The sequence below is a fragment of the Medicago sativa genome, chromosome 5, assembly GCF_051527215.1.
Source record: "Medicago sativa cultivar Bolivia chromosome 5, Bolivia_mono, whole genome shotgun sequence".
Taxonomy (NCBI): domain Eukaryota; kingdom Viridiplantae; phylum Streptophyta; class Magnoliopsida; order Fabales; family Fabaceae; genus Medicago; species Medicago sativa.
The window spans coordinates 60,072,426-60,094,238 of NC_140753.1; the positions used below are offsets into that span (position 1 = coordinate 60,072,426).

The 21,813-nt window shown below is 32.3% G+C and overlaps 1 protein-coding gene and 1 long non-coding RNA gene across 2 annotated transcripts; both read right to left on the reverse strand.

The window, feature by feature from the left end:
• Positions 1–1,684: 1,684 nt before the first annotated feature.
• LOC146923628 (uncharacterized) lies at positions 1,685–2,302 on the reverse strand. The gene has a single exon (XM_085711747.1). The coding sequence runs from the start codon at positions 2,300–2,302 to the stop codon at positions 1,685–1,687; it is 618 nt and encodes a 205-aa protein (XP_085567873.1).
• Positions 2,303–4,277: 1,975 nt separating this feature from the next.
• On the reverse strand, positions 4,278–4,933 carry LOC146923629 (uncharacterized). The gene is made up of 2 exons (XR_015009837.1): positions 4,793–4,933; positions 4,278–4,684 (listed from the first exon to the last, which is right to left on the reverse strand). It is a non-coding gene; the product is annotated as an uncharacterized LOC146923629 (long non-coding RNA).
• Positions 4,934–21,813: the final 16,880 nt, after the last annotated feature.

Below are 21,813 nucleotides of genomic sequence, written 5' to 3' on the forward strand. Positions count from 1 at the left end.
ATTAAAGCATTACATATTGGTGGTCGCTATAATGTTAAACAATAACATAATATTAGTAACTTGCAATGTCTAAATACTACCAAGTATACTATATGTTTGATGGAACAACATCAAATAATATATTTAATTATTAATAAGTGAAGTAAAAATGCATGGTTGTTTAAAATAATAACAAATAAACTATAAAATGTAAGTGTTGACAATGCAGTATAAGGTTATAAACTATAAATTATAAATGTTGAGTAAATTAGAACATAGCAGATATAGAAAAGCCTAAAATAATGCATAAAGAAACTACTATTTGAAAACTAAATCCCTAAAAACTGGTAACAAATAGAGCATATCAGAAAGTTCATAACAATACCATAAAAAGATAATGGATCCTAAAAATTAGGATCTTAAAACAGTAGTTTCATAGTCATCCAGTCAACACTCCTCCTTGACTCTGAAACTGCATACACCAAGCATTTGTGTCAAGAATTCATATCTAGCTTTGTCATATCCTTCTGGTTCCATGACAGCAACGTTGCACCTTTGGTAGATGTCTGAAAGTGATCTAGTTCCTCTAACAGTTTCATCATCAACATCTTCATTCTCCTCCTGAAATTCAAACTTCTCACAATCTTCCCAATTCCAACTATCTGACTCAAGAAATTTGACATCTCTGCTAACAATTACTTTGTTGCTTTGTGGAAGATAGATTCTATAGACTTTTGAAGATGAGCTATAGCCTACAAAAATTTCAGGTTCTGCTTTCTTCTTGATTTGTTCAAGGGCAGCATCCAAGTTCGAAGATCTCTTCTTTGTCGTAGTTTTTGTAGTAGACTTAGGCTTGCTTTTAAAACTGATAATAACGTTATTGGACGATCCTTTATTCATTTGTTCCCATATGGCATCAACTTGTGCTTTTACTTCAGTAACATCCTGTTTTGGTTCCAGGCTTTCCCCTGGAACAGGTTCTTTGACATATTTTGCAGAGTTTCCATTGATTGTATCGACGGAACTCATCACTCCCACAGCGTTCACCATAGATAGATGGTGAAGGAACACAACACCAACCCGAATCCTTCCTTCCTTGTGTACAACAACATGTTGTTCCTCATTCATCAAATCCAAGGCAAAGCTCTTGCCTTTCATTTGAACATTGACCATTTCTATGTTGTTTCCATCTTTAATCACACATTTTTTATCCTCAAACAACACCTTATAACCATTCTCTAGCAGTTGAGTAACACTCAAAAGGTTTTGATTAATTTTAGGAACATATAAGACATCAGAAATTAGTTTCAAACCTGAAAAGCTTTCAATTGCAACCGTTCCCTTGCCTTTTACTTCGATAAGTGCGCCATTTCCAATTCTGACTTAGGAAATAGTTGTCTCGTCCAGATCATTAAAGAGCTCACGATCATAAGTCATGTGGTTTGTGCAACAACTACCTATAAGCCAACTCTCTCGGGTGGTGTTGGTGGCAAAGCATGATGCAACAAAGAGTTGCTCCTCCAAAGTTTGATCTTCAACTGCCTTAGCTTCCCCTTGATGTTGAGCCTTGCATATTCTTTCCACATGTCCTAACTGACCACACTTGTGACATTTTACGTCTGGTCTCCACCAACATCTGTTTGGTGGATGGTTATTTTTTTTTTTTGCAGTATGGACAGGGTGAAAAGATACTTGTATTGCTGCTCTAGTTTCTTTTCTCATTCCTTCCACCATTGTAGTTCTTTAATTTAGCTTGTAATGCTCCTTCCACTGAACCTTCAGACCTTATCATTCTTCTTTGCTCTTGGGCTTGCATAGCATTTACAAGCTCTGCCACGGTAAGCTTTAACATGTCCTTGGTATTTTCCAAGGAAGTGATAGTTGCTTCAAATCTTTCCGGGACAGTCACGAGTATTTTCTGAACTATTCTTAAATCAGATAATTCAGAACCAAGCAATCTCACTTTGTTAGCAATGCTAATAAGTTTATTTGCATACTCTTTAATTGTTTCAGACTCCTTCATCTTTTGCATCTCAAATTCTCGAATCAAATTAAGTGCTTGCATCCCCCTAATTCTTTCATCTCCTTCATATTCAGTTTTGAGGAAATTCCATATTTCAAATGCTGATTTGATGGTCATAATTCTGGTGAAGATTTCTTCTGAGACAGCAGCAAACAAAGTAGCCCTTGCTTTTGACGTTCTTGTTTTCCATTCCTTGTGATTTTTTATCTGAGCCATTGCTGGATTGTTTGACAAAGGAAGAACTTCGTAGTCCTCCTCAACATCTTCCCATAGGTCATTTGCCTCTAAATATGCCTCCATCCTTGCTGCCCATATATATATGATAGTTTTCACCATCAAACACAGGTAATGGTAGGGCTTTGTAGGATGTTTCAGAATCCATCTGTTTGATGAATTGAAAATAGTGTTTTAGCTTTTATGGTGGGTTTCACTCACTTCACTCACAAGTCCCTCCAAGAAGAAGGCTCTAGATACCAATTTGTTGGATATAGAAAGGTTTAACGTGGAAAAGAATATGTTATGTGAACAACATGAAAGAGATATTTTTATTGAATGATAACCATCATATTTATACATAAAGAAAAGCCTAAAATAATGCATAAAGAAACTACTATTTGAAAACTAAATGCCTAAAAACTAGTAACAAATAGAGCATATCAGAAAGTTCCTAACAATAACATAAAAAGATAATGGATCCTAAAAATTAGAATCTTAAAACAGTAGTTTCATAGTCATCCAGTCAACAGGATCTGAGTCGCCATTTAAGAAACTCAATTTAGGTGGAAAATCAGAAAAACCAACTACTTCCTCTAGCTCCAGGTGAGTGGAAATAATTTATTCTTTAATATATCTATTGTGGTTTTGAATTATTTGTTCTTGTTGTGATCATATTTGTTGTTTATCTTTATCTTTTTTTATAAGCAAAATATATTAATCACTTTGAAGAGAAGCCAAAGAATTAGAATACCAGAAGAAGGAATAATTATATTAATATCTAGATCACAACTTTAAGTACGGTGCATATGGAAAAATTAAGGGAGAAACATATTCTAAATCTTGAAAACAAAACTACTAGGGCTGGCTTGGTGGTGTAGGCTTGCGACTTAGGAGTGTCCTCATCTCTGTCTCAAGTTTGAATCCTTCACGTATCAATAATTTATGTGTTTGGTCTGTCCATATAACCTTGGTCCGAATACCGAGTTTACAAATTTATTTCTTTGAAATTCAAGTTTTACAATAATTTCCATCCAGTTTATTAATCCAATTCCAGGTAATAGTTATAAGAACAATCATGAGCTCCCTTGCACATTTTCTTAAGTTTAAATCAAGTAGCCAAAATCAAATCTTAGCTCAATTTAAATAAAAACAGTCCATATTCTTAAATTTTACATTAAGCTATAATTTCATAGCACTATGAGTATCAATACTCAGCAGCAAAAGGAAAAGTGAATTACTTTGATTCGCCGCAACTCGCAACATCCGTCTACTTGCTGGTAACGGATATGATATTTAATTGATATGCACCGACAGTATACAAATATTTTACACCACTGTCAAATCACACATATGATTGGTTGCGATTGGTTGCCAGTGTATTTTAGACTGACATTGCGTAGAAATTTAAACTAAAAATAGGGTTTTATTATTGGTCGATAATAATTGATAAAGTGAATCTTATCGATCTATGACATATTTTTATGTCTGACTTAGTGACTAACATGAACATGCAAGAGCATTGCCTATAATCATGTGGAATTAATACTTGTATGATTTGTTGTGTTTTGGTTGCAGGGCACCTAAACAAAAGCAGTGAAGCATGGGGCTAGTGAATAAATGAATGTTAATGAAGACAATTATTTTCCAAAGCGACATATAATTTGGGACGGAGGAAGTATAATTTTATAATGACATTCTAGTTTTCCATATCTTCTAAAACCAAACAAGGCATTTGAAGCTATTAAAATGAATCAAAAGGTAAGAGAAATGTAAATGAGGTGTTTGAAAAGAATGTGTGATATGCTTGAATTAGAGGTTGTGGTAATAGCTCCAAAATTAAGAGAGAAAAAGATGATTTATTTTATTATCATCATCTTAAGGCTCTCTTTGGATTGATAGAACAAAACGGAGCGGAGTGAAATGAAACGGAGTGGAACGAAGCAGAATTGAACAGAGATTTCATTCCATTGTTTGGATGTGTTGTGGAATGTGTCTGTTCCATTGTTTCGAAAGTGGACGTAATGGAACAGATTATAACTTTTTAATTCCATTTTTACCCTTATTTAAATAATGGAGCATAATTAGTTACCACTCCATTTCATCCCATTCCATCACATTTCATCAATTTAAACATAGCCTAAGAGTACAAAACAATAACTGCGAAGTCCATGAAAATACGAAGAAAAAAAACAATTATCTGATGCCAACACAATAACTAAATGATAGCTCATATAATATAATAGTCCAATATACGGTATATTGCTTATCTTTCTAATGCTGGAACTCATAATTCTCTAGAGGACGTTTCATAATTCTCTGCAGGACGTTTATGTACTCTCTTGAGTTTGTGTTAGTAGAATTACCATTTCAATACATACCAACACACACAATCAACACACGTAGCTTTAAAAAATCTATACACATGAGGTGGACAATCAGCCACAATGTCACATTTATGTGGTACCTCTGTAATGAAAAAAGATAACAAGATAATACTATTAAAACATGATAAAAGATTGTGTATGAACTATAAAATAGATAATGAAATTTGAAAATGATGAAAAAATAGTTTACCGGCGGATAATGAAATTGTCGCGACATGAAACAAGAAAAGAAATAGAATCATAACATAAACAAAATTGATGATTTCCGCCATAACTTTTTCTCTTTAGAAATTTGCAAAACCCTTCATAAAATTATACTATTATTAGACACCTATTAAATATATGACTGTATTGTATTTGTCCCTTTAGCACATTTAGAAATGAGGTCATAACAAAACTTGTTAATCATAAGAATTCATTTTATTTTCTAAAAACCTTTTTATTACTTTTTTTTTTAAACTTTCATGATAGCAAAGAGAAATTATTTGTTATAATAAGTTAACATTGGAGTAAAAACATATTTATACACTAATAAAACGTAATTGTATAGGATTTTTTTTTATAATAGATTTGTTGTGTGTAAGAGAATGATTTTTTTATTTTATAAATCATATTGATTAGAAAATAATTTGGTGTTGAATGTAAAGCAAAATTGTTCTTTGAAATGATTCATCAAAGATTGACTTTTCTCACCTGTGGATGATTTGTTTGAATTTGTATTTTCAATATCTAATACTTATTAGTTGTGTGCATATTTCATGAACGGGTGTGGTATTCACGACACCATTACGAGTTACTAAGAATTAGGAATTGACCTTTCATCTTCCTTGAAATCCTATATTTGTTCGTTGCTCCAATCTAACAGATATGTACTTCCAAAAAAAATATCTGACATACATGTTTTTAGTCATAGCAAGAGACGTGGTTAGCTTATAGAACATCATGTGCACACCCGTTTATTTTCTAGAGATTGTGGCATCCACCTGTTATAAGTCCGATTCAAATCTCACATCAATAAACTTAGATGTGTTAGCAAAAGGATGTAGTAACCAATAATAAAATTAACCCCAAGTAACAACAACAACATACCTATAATCAAGTGTAAAACACATACCACAAGCAAACCAAAGCAAAAAAATAAATGGAGAAGAGAAACAAACACACCAAATTTTTTTCATCCAGTTCGGTCCAACAATATTGACTTACATCTCAAGGAGAGAGATCTCTCAACTTCACCATTAATTAATTCTTTACAAAAAGATACAAAAGGGTTACAAGTAATTAACTTCAACAAGCTTTCCAAGAACAATCATAATTTCTATCATTTTATCAAATCTCTTCTCGTGACTAAGATACTCAATGATTTTCGCTCACCAAAGGAGTTTACAATTGTTTCCCTATCCAATAGTCTCACCTGATAACACTGAACTAATAGCCTATAAGTACCCTAAAATTTGTCTCCATTGGTTATTTGAGATTGCCCATCAAATGGGTCAAATAATATTTATATAGTGTCTCTCAAAAAAATATTTATATAGTGTCCATATCTTGAGCAAATTGCTACACGATTTCACTGGATCGCACTAAAATTTTCAGTTTCGTACACAATACTGATGCCAACAAGCAAAATGGTGCCACAATTTTTGGGGAATTAGCAACACCAATTTTTTTTTAGCATCATCAAACTTTGCCACAATTTTTCAGAAAAATCAACGCTCAACTTTTAGTCACATCTCGACAATTTTTCACCTTCCTCTAAAGTAGTTGTGATGGCAATTTAACTAACCACCTTACTATTTATCCTTGCAGCTATCTATGCCAAATGGTTCCACAAGCTTTCACCTTACGTTTTGAATCCTCATAATGTTTTCTTCCTTCTTTAAGATCCTTGCATGCAACTACACTATGAATTTTAGGTTATTCTACAAGTTTCATCATAACATCTTCATTTCAGAGTGCACCTTTATCTCCTTTTGAAGATTCTTTTGCTATCCACTAGAGCATAACACACAAGGATTTTATAGTTGTACTATTTAAGTGCCATTGACTTGTCTCCCCTAGTCCCGGTAGTGGAAGACTCAACCTAAAGTTGAGTTTTCTCTACCTCAACTTTCAAACGAGTATATTCACTATGTCTTTCAGCTTGTAGCCTCCACCTCCAAGGCTAATCATGAATATTCTTACCTCGCCTTTTTAGAATGACCTTAATCATTCTTAGTACCCTCTCTCCAGGCTAATGTTAGGTGTTTAACGTCTCTCTGAACGAACACTCATTCTACATGAAGGTGAACTTGTAAGTGGCATGATTTCCTAGGTAAAAAACTCCACCTTCTCCCTCTTTCCAACGCGACACCAACAAAACACCCGCATCCTCATAATCTTACGGGCAATTGCTATAATACCCACACTAAACGTATCTAGAAAGTTTAGTGTGTGCATTAATTTAGTACTGGATACATTAAAAATATACAACATAAAAACTTCAAATGAATATCTTATACAACAATGTGTGTTCGTACAATAATAAAGTAACACAACTTTTCTAAAATATAATGAATGTGTCCTTGCATATCCATATCATCCTGCAACGGGTACGAACAAACACTTGCTGAAACATCCATTCTGTTACTAGCTTACCATCCAACCTGTTTATCTGAAACAAATAAGGATTGAGATGATACATAATGTCTCAGTGAGTTCTACCTAATCCTAGGCTATAGGTAACCTCAGGGAAAACCTACGGTTACCACGTGTCTGCAATACAACCTGCCGGTTGATTATACTTGTGTGGGGACTTGCATACTTAGACGGTCGTGCATGCTAGGGCCGTCATAAGATTCTTCTTACCTTGTTATAGACTTCACTTCTTATACGTGTCATGGCGGTCGAGGGGAAACTAATACCGCAATGCCAAGAATACGCTCTACGTATCGAGACCTAAGTCTAACATAATCATGACACGATTCTAAACCGGACGATTAGGGGAAACCTAAGATCGTCATCGGCATATCTTTATCTATTCGCTCTATTGCATAATATGATGTTTCTAACAACGTATCTTATCTTACTATCATTCTAGCTCTGGACGATCTACGTCTATGCTTTACTAATTCTTGACGATCTACGTCAAGGCTCTATAACATAACATACACATGTCTAATAAATATGCATAGTCAGATTCATTCATTAAGTTAGCGTTTAACAAACAAATATTATCTGAGTACATTTTACGGAGAGCCTCGGGGTGGAGTAAACCCGAGCACAATCCCTATCTAACCGAAGGAAACCTATCTAAGGTATAGCCAATGGCACTCCTACAGTGACGTGCGGGTTCCTTATGGCTAACCCCGTTTCACCTAATGGAAACCCCTTGAGCCAACCTAGTGTGGACACAAGAGACACGACCACTACATCTTGTTTAAGCTTTCTTTGTGAATAGATATCTAATCGCTTCACAACTTTAATAAAGTTCTTGGTCTATAAATGCATGAGTATTAAATATATACATGCTATCTCTTTTACCTCGGATTCCTATACGATCCAACTAGAGGTAAACTATATGCTTTCTTAACTTACTATGTGAAGAGATATCTAATCAATTCACGTCTTGCCATACTCGTATGGCACTCTAGCTTCTATACGAAGGGAATAATCTAAATCACTTCGCATCTACTCAAGCATAACTCATGTCTAACATTCTATTTCTTACATACTATTCTAGTTCTTGACAAGCTATGTCAAGGCTCTACTTTCATTCCCTTTCTTAGTTCATTTCTACCCGAGTATTCGGCTAAAACTCTCTCGTGCCGTTCTTGATGTACATGTTAAGATTACCATGATTCTTGATTCGAGGATCATTTGATGTTATGTGCATTGCCTAGATGTTGTTTTGGGGTTACAAAGTTATAAAACGATGAAAGAAAGGCTCTGGAATGCACCACCGACCCTAGAATGGACCAACAGGCCAAAAGTAGGCCAAAACAGAGAATTTCGCTATTAGCTAACTTTTTCTGGGCAGGTTCTGAAAATTTCGCTATTAGCGAAAATTGACCTAATAGCGAAATTCTTCTGGGTAATTTCGCTATTAGCGAAAATTGAGCTAATAGCGAATTTCTTCGGGTCTATGGTGCAAATTTTGCAAATTTTGACCCAAAACTCATCCAATTCGATCCTGCAATGCACTATGAACATCCAACAACTTATATATCATTATAAAACATCTTTCATGGCAATTTTAACATGAACAAAGCAAGATCAAAGACAAGGGTACAAAATCTTATTTTTCTAAACTTAACTTATTTCATGTTTTCCTTGCAAAATTAAGCACATAATCCCAAAGGTAGGTTCTATCTAAGAACTCACATGATAATTGTAGCATCTTCAAGTCCCAACATCAACCTTTCTCCAATCCAAACTCTAGCTTGGTCCTCTTACATCATAGCTCAAACCATTCCAATCTTGAGGTTTTCTTGCAATTTAAGGCACCTTAATCCATGTTTGTTCATCAATTGCATAAAACTTGGAAGCTTGAGGGAAAGAGATTGAGGAATGGAGGCGCCATCTAGAGAGAAGGAGGAGAGAAAATGTTTTCTCAAACCTAGAGAGAGAAAGAGCAATGCAAAATGAAGATTTTGGCCCCAAAATCACATATATACCTCTTTGCGTGCTACCAGAATGCCCTTCGTCTTAACCGTTTTATCTTGACACTGATACGTAAGTCCTTACTTGACTGATATTACATAATAATATCTTCCGTCGTTCTTACTTTCCGTAACATTAATCCTCTGACACGATCGACTGGTAATATTCCGATACTGACAAGCGGGATATTACACTTAGCTCAATTGGTAGTGGGAATGCATTGAACTAGTACTTATCCCCAGGTACTAGGTTCGATTCCCACGGGAGGCAAAAACACTAATATAGGGGGGGTAGTGATTAAGCTTGTGAGTAACAGTGCCGGGGGGTACAGTGCCTAGCAGGGACCCACCTGGGCTGTTACAATTGCAAACTTTCGGAGTCATCATTGTCCCCTAACTAGGGACAACCCCTCCTGAAGTGACTGATCTCATGACACGTGAAGCACCTTTACAAATGTCGTGTAGGGGATAACCACAATAGCTATGTGGGAAGGTTGGAGTCATTGTAAATGACCAACTCGTTGGCATATAGGCAATTTTTGAAACAAAAACTCTATTCCTTTTGGATGATGGAGTCCGAAACCATCACAAAGCAATTGACGGAGTTCAATAAAATCCTTAATAATTTGAAAAACATTGAGGTGAACATATAGGATGAAGACAAGAGAAAGTTACATATATTTATAGTGAATGTAAAGTGATCTATGCTAAGCTACTGTGTATTCTATGTTATAGGATAACAATCAAACTTGTAACAAACTCTAAGTTGGTTGTAACCGTTTTTCACACTCTAAATTAGATAGGACTTGTGATTGCTTGTGCATCAAGTAACTATAGCATACTGTGTTCTTCCTCTTTTATCTTGCAGCATACTAGACTCTAGATCTTCAACATTGTACTTCAAGACAAGGGCTCTTGGTTTCAGCCCATATTTTATCGAGTATTTTTCATGATCATGTTTCTACAATAATCAAGACTTCTTTTAATTAATGAGGTTGATGCTGAAACCAATAATATGCATAGAACTTGGATTCAACTTATTCATGAATTAGCTATTATGGAAGAAGATTTCAACGTTGCTTTCAACAAAAGGGAATATATCTAAAGCAAGCATGGCTAATATTTCTTCATAATGTAACATTTATTTTCCCCACGGATGGTTTGTAGGTCTTAAATAGTTCTTATCAATAAACATTTCTAGATCATTTTATGATTTGAATCATACATATGTTTCTTGTTTGAATTCATGATAAAAGGTTTCTACCAACTTGACGACCACTTTTCGAACCTCGGACTTTCATCAACCTGAAAACTTTTTTTTCTTTTCATTCTTTTAGCATAAAATGTGTTCACCTTATTCTTTTGATCAATGATGTCGTTTAAAGCCACCATTTTTCTCCTTCTATGTTTTTTTCTAAATGGATATGCAACTCTTTTCAATGATTTATCTATGATTTTTCAACGAAGCTGGTTGGATTTGACCAATTAAGTCTAACGCCCATTCTCGAAAAGGACATGATAAATATTTATCTTATTTATATTGTTCTCTAATCTTTTCTAAAATTTCACTAATCATCTTGTAGAATAAATAACTTTTAAAATTACAAGATACATTTTTCATAAGTTAAAATTTCACTAATCGTCTTCTAGATTAATTAATTATAACTTTTTTTTTGACAAAAATTAATTATAAATTTATAGTGACCTAGTTTTTCATATCTTCTAAAATCAAAAGGCATTTGAAGCTATTAAAATGACTTAAAAGGTAAGAGAAATATAAATTGAAGTTTTTGAAAAGAATAAATGTGATAGTGTTATAGCATAAAATAAATAAAATTATAGGCTTTAAAGTAAGATAAATTTATATTTCAACTTAACTATTTAAGTTATTATATTAGTTGTTTGGTTGGAAAGAATATGTGATATGCTTGAATTAGAGGTCATGGTAATGCTTGAATTAGAGGTCATGGTAATAGCTCCAAAATTAAGAGAGAAAAAGACGATTTTTTTTTTTTTTTAGGGAAAGAGAAAAAGACGATTTAAATAACACTCTTTACTGCTTTCTTTTTTAAAATTTATTTTATAATCATTACCTTAAGAGTACAAAACAATAACCGCAAAGTCCATGAAAATACGAAAAAAAATAAAATTATCTGATGCCAACATAATAACTAAATGATAGCTCGTGTAATATTCTAACATACGGTATATTGTTTATATTTCTAATGTTGGAACTCATAATTCTCTGCAGGGCGTTTATGTCTTCTCTTGAGTTTGGTACTCATAGAATCAGTGAAGTGTTGCAATATATATACACACGCAATCAATACATATAACACCTTTACTACCAATCTCATGTGGACAATCATCATCAATTTCACATGGATGTGGTTGTAATGGACGTGGTTGTACTGTAATGAAAAAAGATAACAAAATAATGTTATTAAAATACGATAAAAGATTGTGTACAGTCTATAAAGTAAATAATGAAGTTTGAAAATGAAGTTTGAAAATGATGAGAAAAAAGGTTTACCCGGATGTTGTTGCGACATGAAACAAGAAAAAAAATAGAATCATGACATAAACAAATTTGATAATTCCAGCCATAGCTTTTTCTCTTTGCATGTAAAATGTTGAATATGATTTTATCACTTTATAGTGTGTAAATCCCACACTCACCTAAAAATAATTAAGTAGTTTTTAGCATTTACAAAGTTGGAAAAACCCTTCATAAATTTTGAATCATTATTAAATGTATGTGAAGTATATCAATGTGTTGTGTTTATCCCTTTAGCATACTTAATAAGGAACATAACAAAATTACTAACGAATTCATTCTTTTTGAACTAATTTTTCAATATGTTTTAACATTTCACGTTAGTAAAGAAACAAATTATATTGTTGGACCAACTTTCTTCCTCTCTCTTATCTCCTTCTCAAACCCTAGTCGCCACCCCTTTCTTCTTCTTCTTCTTCTTTTTAGAGGGGTGATTTAGGGTCAATTTTGATCCAAAAACCACCCCTCCGAATTGTTTTTCCTTCTATCCAAATTGAATAAGTGATTTCACATATTTTCTGTTTTCTTTCGTTTGTTTTTGTGATTTCGTCCTCTCTGAACGACTCTGGTTGTTTTGATTTCCCGTCTTTGTGCAGTGTGTTTTTGATTTCCCGTCTTAGTGCGGTATTTATTTGATTCAGGTTGAAAGATTAGCTTTGAGCAAGTGTAGATCCGATCAATGACAATGACTTTGGTGTCGTCAACATTGCAGATCCGGAGACATGAATATTCCAGAGACATGAATATAGTCATATTTGTAGGCATATGTACTTTGCCGTTTTATGCTATTAATATGGATGCTGTGAGTTTGTTCACATATTCATCCATTTTGTTTTTAGCGAATTTGAATTTGTATTGTATCGATGTACTCTATCAATTTGAATGAATGAATATTGTTTATTTTTGTCAAAAAAAAAATTATATTGTTGGACCATGATAAAATAATATCGACGAATAATGCACCATTTGTTTGGGAACATATTTAGGAACATATTTTTTTTGCTAAAATGGTAAGATAAAAAAGAATGCATATTGTAATTCCATAACATCAATTTATCCAAAAAATAATTGGTATTGAATGTAATCCAATTTTTTTTTTTTTTTTGAGATAGGACTCTTGTTGACGACTTTTGGTATCAATGTATTCCTTCAAAGGTGTCTCTGTTTGTATGGCGCCTACTTCGTAATAGATTGCCTACTAAAGATAAGTTGGTGCGGAGGCGCGTTCTTCAATCAGACAACACGGCGTGCGTTTCAGGATGCGGACATTCGGAAACAGCTAAACATTTGTTCTTGGATTGTGTTACTTTTGGTTCGCTTTGGCATCAAGTGTGGAACTGGTTGGGTATTTTATCGGTTCAGCCTGGTGAGCTTCGACTTCATTTCCAAAAGTTTACTGACTTGGCAGATTTACCTCGAGCTACTCATCTTTTCTTCAAAATTATTTGGTTTACTTCCTTGTGGGTGATATGGAAGGAGAGGAATAACCGTGTATTCCAAAATGCGGTCTCTAATCCTTCTATTCTCATTGACAAGGTTAAGCAACATTCTTTCTTATGGTTGAAAGCGAAGCATGTGAATTTTAGTTATAGTTATTATGACTGGTGCAAACATCCGCTCCTTTGTATGGGTATCCTCGTGTAATTTGTTGTCTGTTTTGCTCGTGCCTTCTTAATTACGGCACTTTGACTTTGTAAATTCTCTTGGTTGGTTCCCCTTTTGTACGCCTTGTGCGGGGTGAATCAGTGTCTGTTTATAATACATCATTTTAGCTTGTTAAAAAAATGTATATTATGGAATCATGGTATAAGTAGAGATAATTTTCAAGTGAATTTGCACCATAAAAAACTGCACATTTTTCTTTGATTGAAAAAACTGCACCGTTAGGAGCAGGCACGGATGCACGTTAGTGCTATTGGGGGCACGTGACCCCATTTCACCATTATTGTTTTAACCAATTACCAAGTAATTTTTTATGATGACCCCACTTTAAATTTCAAGTTGACCCCTCACATCATCTCATTCTATATAAAGTTTGGCTTGCATAATCTTATACTCAAAGCTATTTTTATTCATAAAATATATCGTTGTTTTATTAAATCAAAATAAAAGAAACGTCAAAGTGTGGTGTTGCCGTGTTAATCTTAATAGGTACTCCCTCCGTTCCTTTTTAAAACGAGGATGAGCAGCTTCAAACCTTTTCTAGAATCCTTTTATGATACACAACATTTGTGCTCTCCTTGCAAACATTATTATCTTCATCCAGGATGAGCAGCTTCAAACCTTTTCTAGAATTAACTCGAGAGACAGCGACATAAAGTTGTCCATGCGTGAACACGGGCTTAGGAAGATAACCCCCGACTCGAGATAAAGATTGACCCTGGCTTTTATTTATTGTCATTGCAAAACAAAGCGTCAATGGAAATTGTCTGCGCCTGAATTTGAAGGGTAGTCCTGGATCACTCGGAATAAGATTCATCCTGGGAATGAATACCCTGGTACCTGCCCTTTTTCATGTAATTACGGTAGCAACTATCGTGCTCTTCCCTAGATGTGTAACTGTCAGCCTCGTACCATTACACAGTCCATTGGCCTGATCGATGTTTCTCATCAGCATAACTGGACATCCCACCTTTAGTATCAACCGGTGATTTGGAATTCCAGAGCTCTTAATACCATTAAGAAATTCCGTTGTGAACCACTCGCTTTGGACATCAGAATTTTCACTCGATCGACAAACAGAATTAGAGCTTAAATACTCTTTCTCTTCACCTGGAATCAGCGACATCATATATTCGTTAACATGCTCAACTGAATCAAGCGTTGGTGCGAGTATTCCCCTTTATTGGAAAAATAGTTGGTCATCAACGGACTTGTTGTGTCCGATATCAACAAATCTTCAGGAATTTCTACCTTCATTTCACCATTCTCATCTGAAGCGTCGTTGCCGTCTCCAATTGAGAGTATCCACTTGCCAAAATTAGCAATTTCTTCCTGCTCTGTAGGTACCAAAGATGCACCCAATCTCATATTAACAGTAAGCCTCAACACATTGCAATAAGCCCATAACTTTGACGAATTGACTGAGGCATCAACAATATCTGGCCTCGTTCCTCCTCGAACAACAGGCAATATCTGTCTGAAATCACCACCTAAAACTACTGTCATTCCACCAAAAGGTTTAAGTGCGTTTAGGGGATCATTCTTGGACATGATATCACGCAATGATCGGTCAACTGCTTCAAAACACCATCGGTGCATCATTGGAGCCTCATCCCAAATTATCAACTTTGCAGCACGCACCAGTTCTGCCCTAGGACTATCCTTTTCCATCGTAAGTGATGATGCCTCATTAATCTCAATAGGGATTGTCAGCGCCGAGTGTGCGGTTCTTCCACCTGGTAATAGAAGAGCCGCTATACCGCTGGATGCATGATTCAATACAACTAACCCCTTCAATCTAACAGCAGCCGACAATGCTTTTCATATAAAGGTTTTTCCAGTACCACCGTAACCATATAAGAAAAAGAAACCATCGGCGTCAGAACCAACGAACTCCATGATCTTGTCATGCATACATCTTTGTTCATCAATCAGCATCAGTAACATATCAGCGTGTGTCTTTTCCAGTTCATCTTTGTTGTAATTTAGCTCATCAACGATAAGCTTGTTTGTGAAAGTTGGCATGTCTGCTGCGTTTGGCCTAGGCATAGATTTGAAGTCAGTAAGAGACTGTCCGTTTTCCTGAAGCAGCATTTCAATTTCAATCAAACAAAGGTTCTTCAAGTCATCATCACAGATACGCAGATCTACATATTAAATGTAAAGTCACTAAATTAATATTAACACCTTTGCATGCATATGTGTGCATGTTGAAGAGAAAGAAAAAATTTTAGCTTTATATAAGAATCCTTTATATTTAAACATATCAGCCTAAAAAATGTAGAAAATGTTGAATGGTATCGTAGAGTTAGTAACTCTTAGTTTTTTCTTTACTATAGCCTAAAAAAAGTATCTCTTAACTACTTAAACTACTCTAATCAGCCTTTACTATATCCTAAAAAACACACCCCTCGAGATCAACCTTGGCATCAAGGTTGGAATGTGCAAAATTTCTTAATGTATAATATTCTTCAAATGTATCACCCTTATCCCTATTTTTTATTAGTGAAGTACTGTTTTGATTCTCACTTTAATTTGAACTCTTTGGTTCCACCAAGATTCTTTACTCCTAGCTAGGTCCAAAACCTATTAATTCTTCTAGTGTCTCTTTTGCTACTTTTTTAATCTCATATGTCATCTTGTTCCATGTATCATTTTCGCTTCTATGTAGCTTCACACAACCTACCTTCAAAATCTTTTGTAGGAAAGCACTTTGGTTTTGATCTTTTAAATGTCACCACTTGATCCTTGTATCCCAATCATGGCCTCTCATCTCCGCTCTTAACTTAACCCTTACATTCATAACCAATACTATATGTTGGATAGTCACACTCTCTCCATGTAAAACTTTAAATTCAAACAAATATTTCTGCCATAATTCCTAATAAGAAATAAATTTATTTGAGAAAATGAAATCTCACTCTTGTATGTAATAAATTTCCTTTTTATTTTCCTAGAGTAAGAATAAAAGACAACAAAAAATCTAGGATAGATTTACCCTATGCATTTTTGACCCCGAGGCTATACCATCATTCACGCCTTTAAAACTTATCAAACACTCCTTACATGCCCATTTAGATCCCCTCCTAGAAAATCATTTTCTCCTTGTGGTATATCTAGGGGTGTTCAAATCCAAACCAATCTAAAATAAAACCGCAAACCGATCCAAAAAAACCGAAAATCACAAAAAACCGAATATTTTTGGATATGTTTGGATGTTGTTTTGAAAAAATCGCTATGATCTGATCGGATTTCGAATCACCTTTTCAAAACCGAACCAAACCGCAAAAGTAGATTTTAATACATATTTATTAGTTTATTAGTATTATATACTGCATTAATTTAATTTATATTACTACTACTTCATCTATTTTAAATATAATCAATCATTTTCATTGTATAATGTTAACTTTTTAAATACATTTGTGTTATATTTTGTATCAAACCTATTATTTTAATGTGTATGTGTAATATTAATATTAATAAAAAAAATACATGTTGCACTTTGGATGTCCAAAAACCGATCCAAATTAAACCGCATATATTTGGATCGGATCGGATCGGATGCACATGATTTTTATTTTGGATCGGTTGACTTTTTCCCTCAAAACCGATCCAAACTGGACCGCGAACACCCCTAAACCCATTAATTTCTACACAATCATATGCACTGAGGCTCAAAAACCTTTCAAATCCTTCCAAAATTTAACTTTAGAATATTCTTCCAAACCTACCTAAGGTGAGTAAATACTCATAACATTAAAGATGTCTTATTTCCTTTAAAAAAAATAAAAAAAATAAAGATGTCTTATTAAACTAAAAATTTGTGGGATACAATCAAATCTCACATCCTCTTTACATCCACAATATCCTTTTGCAATTCCTTATCCACAATAATGCTCACACCATTTCTCGATCTAACTTTTACAGTTTATCAATGCTTAAATCTTGAACTATCTAATTCTTTCGCATTTTCACCTACCCACATAGTTTTTTGTTGGCACATCAAATTAATCTTCATTTTAGTCATAGCGTCAACTATTTCCATATATGTTCAAGTAAGGGTACCTTTATTCCATGTTCTAAAATGGATCATACTCTTATTAACTAACTTCTTTACCCACACTCGTTCACAAAGATGTGGAGACCTTTGCTTATTTTTTACTGCATTCACGCAGCGATGTATCCATCCTTGCTCATTTAACATTGTATTTGAGCTATAAAACGCGTTTTTTCTACGCATTGACCCAGTGTTCACACTATTATATACTCGGTCCATGTCATAGAGATTCAAAGTGTTTTAATTAAATTCAAGTGTTCAAATTTTAATTAGTAGAATCTAGTCCAAGTCTTCAAATTTTTATAATATAGAATGTCCTTTAATTATATATATTTTTAAGATTTTTTTTAAAAGTAACGTGTAATTATTTATTGATCAAACCTAATGAAACTTGATTGCATCGGGTAATAGATTACAATGAAAACCGACTCATCCCGTGAACACCTGTATGCGTGGATGCTGAATCATGTTTTCTTAATTTCTTTTTAAATAGGTATCATCATCCATAATTAACTTTTTTTTATACCCATGATGATCATAAACTTATGTTTGCTTAATTTTTTTTTTTATTGAATGATTTTTCTTACAAACGACGAAGGAATTAAATGATTGTATTTTCTATGTTAGTGCTCATTTACTATTGATTGATTTTATTTCCCTTATCAATGAAACTCTCTTCAGTTCATTAAAAAACAATGAGATGTTGAAAGTGATCATCCCACTTTTACTTAAAAAAGGTTATTTTTTAGGACAAAAAATAGGTATATTTTTATTTTATTTTTCAGGAGAAGGAGATGGTTTGCATGGTATAATATGAGTTAGACTACTTGTTGTACTCTCTTTTATTATGTATTATTTTCCTTATTAAAACTCAAACATTTAAATATCCAATTGTCATTCTTTATCTTTTGATAAAATATCTTTTTTAATTATGATTTAATGCACATTAGGATTATAGAAATCAATATTTTTTTAATGATTTCTATAATAAAAAAATCTATAATAAAAACAATAAAAATCAAAATTCCTGTAAATAAAAAACTATAATAATCATTTATAAGTATAGTAGAAATTTCCACAACTAATTAGTTACCTTATTTTTAACTTTCATTTAAAATTTAAGGTTGACCATAATTTTTTTCCGTTGAATTTTAAATTAGCAACCACATAATATCAAATAAGTTATTTGTCCCAAAATTTGTATTTCATACTTTGATTGATTCCGAGAACTTGCTTGGTTTGATTTTTTTTTTTAATGATTGTTCAATGATCTATTGTTTACCAAGAATAGTAGAAACATGAATTGAAGAACAGGATGAGGGTCAAGATTAAATAGAAATAAGAAAATGAGACATACATATTCATTTTTTTTTTTTGGAAAATGCTTGATATCGCGACACATATTCCACGAAATGTTCACGACTGGCAATAGAGGCAAGTTTTTTCTTTAAATGCAGCGTTTTGGTTTAGTGTGTCAAAGCGGTTTATTACTCCACGACTTTTACAATATATGTACCCATCATGTAATTTTTTTAGGAGCTCCAATTATAAGATATGGGTATATCCAATTATTCAATGTAATGTTATGATATTTTATAAGAATCCTAAAGAATATCTTTTATTATTTTTTTACAAATAAATATATTTTAAGATATTTTAGGAGCTTATTTAAAAATGTGACATCATATAATGATTTGATAGCATGCATGTGTAAAACTTTTTTGAGGTAAATATGTTTTTAGTCTCTACAAAATTTTAGCGGTAATTTTAGACCTTTATAATATTGTAGTTTGTAAAAATAATCCTTATTTTAAAAACTTTTTACAAAAAATGGACACTTGTGGTCCTCCAAAATTGTCCCTATAAAATTCAAACAGAGACTAAAAATGAATAAATTTTTTGTAAATATTAAACTTGAAAGTTTGTAATTTTATAGGGATTAAAAAACATATTTAACCCAAAAAATTATATCGTAGATGTATACAAATTAAATCCAAAATAAAAAAATAACTTAAACAGCTGAATGTTAGTTTGCACAAAAAAATTGAAAGTCATCACATGATTTTTTTAGGGGTAGGCTAGTACATGTTAAAAGTAATACGCTCGTGATATCTTTGCGAAATTATTTTTGCTGGATATAGCACGGCTGTTTTTTTTAAGAAGACATACATATTCATTATTGAGTGATTTAAAATATTCCTTGAATTTGTTTTTTGTGATTGTCTTGATTGAAGCATTTCAAATTTTCTACAATTTGATTACCTTTAATGCAATTAATTTTTAATTCATGAGTTTTATTTTTTTAAATAAAATAGGATTTTTTTATGATGGTTTAAAAGTTATTCATTGGTGATTGACTATGGAAAACGGAAAACTTGCTATATATTCTTAAATGACTTAAAGAATACCTTGAATTTTTAAGATATCCTTGATTGCAGCATGTCAAAGTTTCAACAATTCATTAATACTTCAACCGTTTCAAAATACATTTCACAATTTTACAATATACATTATTCACATAACTTACTTTGACCACATTTTTTAACTAATATATAAATACAAATGTTAGCATGTAAGATGTTGTTTGATTTGTCTCAACGAATATTTTCAAATAGGATTATCAAAGTATGTGTTTATTTTTGAAAAAAGAAATAGGATTTTTTTATGCTTATTTAAAGATTATTGACCGTATAAAAGGATAAATATTAGAATTAATGCATATATATCTTGCACATTAATACATATACAATTCTACAAATGTACTTGTTGGATCCAATTAAGCACCCAAATTTGAGAGCTCCGTTGTTGACCGTCCTAGTCTATATTTTGACATCACAATGTTAGGTTTGTTTGAAGTCTAATTCGAAATATTTTTGAGGCAAAATATCATATGATCCAAATATAAAATCAAACACGGTTAACTTTGACTTGGATGAATCTTTTGAAGAAAAAAAATCCAATCAAATTTAATGCAATATAATTTGGATCAATATTTACATATCCAAAATAAATTTTAGAAAACTCTTTTAATGTTAATAATATAAAGGAACAATAGATTAATAGGTTTGATACAAAAATAGATTAAACTAATAAGTAGTATTAAAAAAAATTGGAAACCCTTTTCATTTCATTTTATCAGAAGTTGATAAAATTTGACACACACACACTCATAAGAGTAAGATGAAGTATCATAAAAAAATTAAAATTAAAATTAGCAAATAATAGATTAATGTAATAAATTTGTAAAAGTTTAGTCTAGTGGTAAAAAGACACATCAAAGACATATCACCAAATTAAATCAACTTGTGATAAAATGAAATTTACCGATTTTCCAAAAAAGGTTAATAGAATTATTTTAAAAATGTCTTTAGGTTTAAATTTTTTTAAAAAAGATCAAAGTATTTTTATTCATAAATATTTCATTTTTTTTATAAAAAAAGTTAGTTAACAAATTAATCAATTTATTCATAAAAAATCAAATACATTATACATAACAATTATTATTAAAATTTGTCATTAAGGATAATCTTCTCATTAAAGCTAATTATTATTTGAAATCTTATAATAAAATGACTTATTTGAAGACATCATTATTCATTAAGTATAATATTCTCATAAAAATTAATGTTTATTCAAAATATTACAATTCGATGACTTGTTTAGGAATTTTGTATCGCATTAATATTTTTTTTGGTTACAGAGGAAAATATCGCATTAATATATTTTATTAAATAATTTTATTTTTATTACTTTATTACTTGTATTTATTTGATTGGTTGTATATAACTTTTTTTTTAAAGAAATATTGGTTGTTTATAACTATTAATTATTATGTGAGAGTTCACCTCAGAATTTCTTACGTGAAAAGTGTTACCGAGGGTGAGAAGTTGTTAAAATAGTTTTTAAGAAAAAAGGCATGTTAATGGTGTTGATAAAAACTCGTGAAAAAAAATCTAAATTCATACACATGGATTAATATATTTGTTTTTTTTTTGTTACAGGATTAATATATTTGTATTATTCATGTACGTGTGATATACAATAAATTAATAATTACAAATCATGAAGAAAAAAGGGGCACTCACGACACGCATCACTAAATTTTCCAATATAATAAATACAATCTTCAGTTTCTCTGTCATTCTTGTATTTGAAAAAAAAAATTAAAGAAATAGTGCACTATTTCTTATACACTATATTCAAACGCCTCATTATCAATGTCTTTTGCAATGCTCCATCATATGACTCTTCTTCCTCATAAACGACTTCTTGTGCGTCACAATTTCTAATCA

Bases quoted from the DNA above. Each gene is read 5' to 3' on its own strand.
- LOC146923628 (XM_085711747.1), bottom strand. From the start codon at position 2,302: ATGGAGGCATATTTAGAGGCAAATGACCTATGGGAAGATGTTGAGGAG.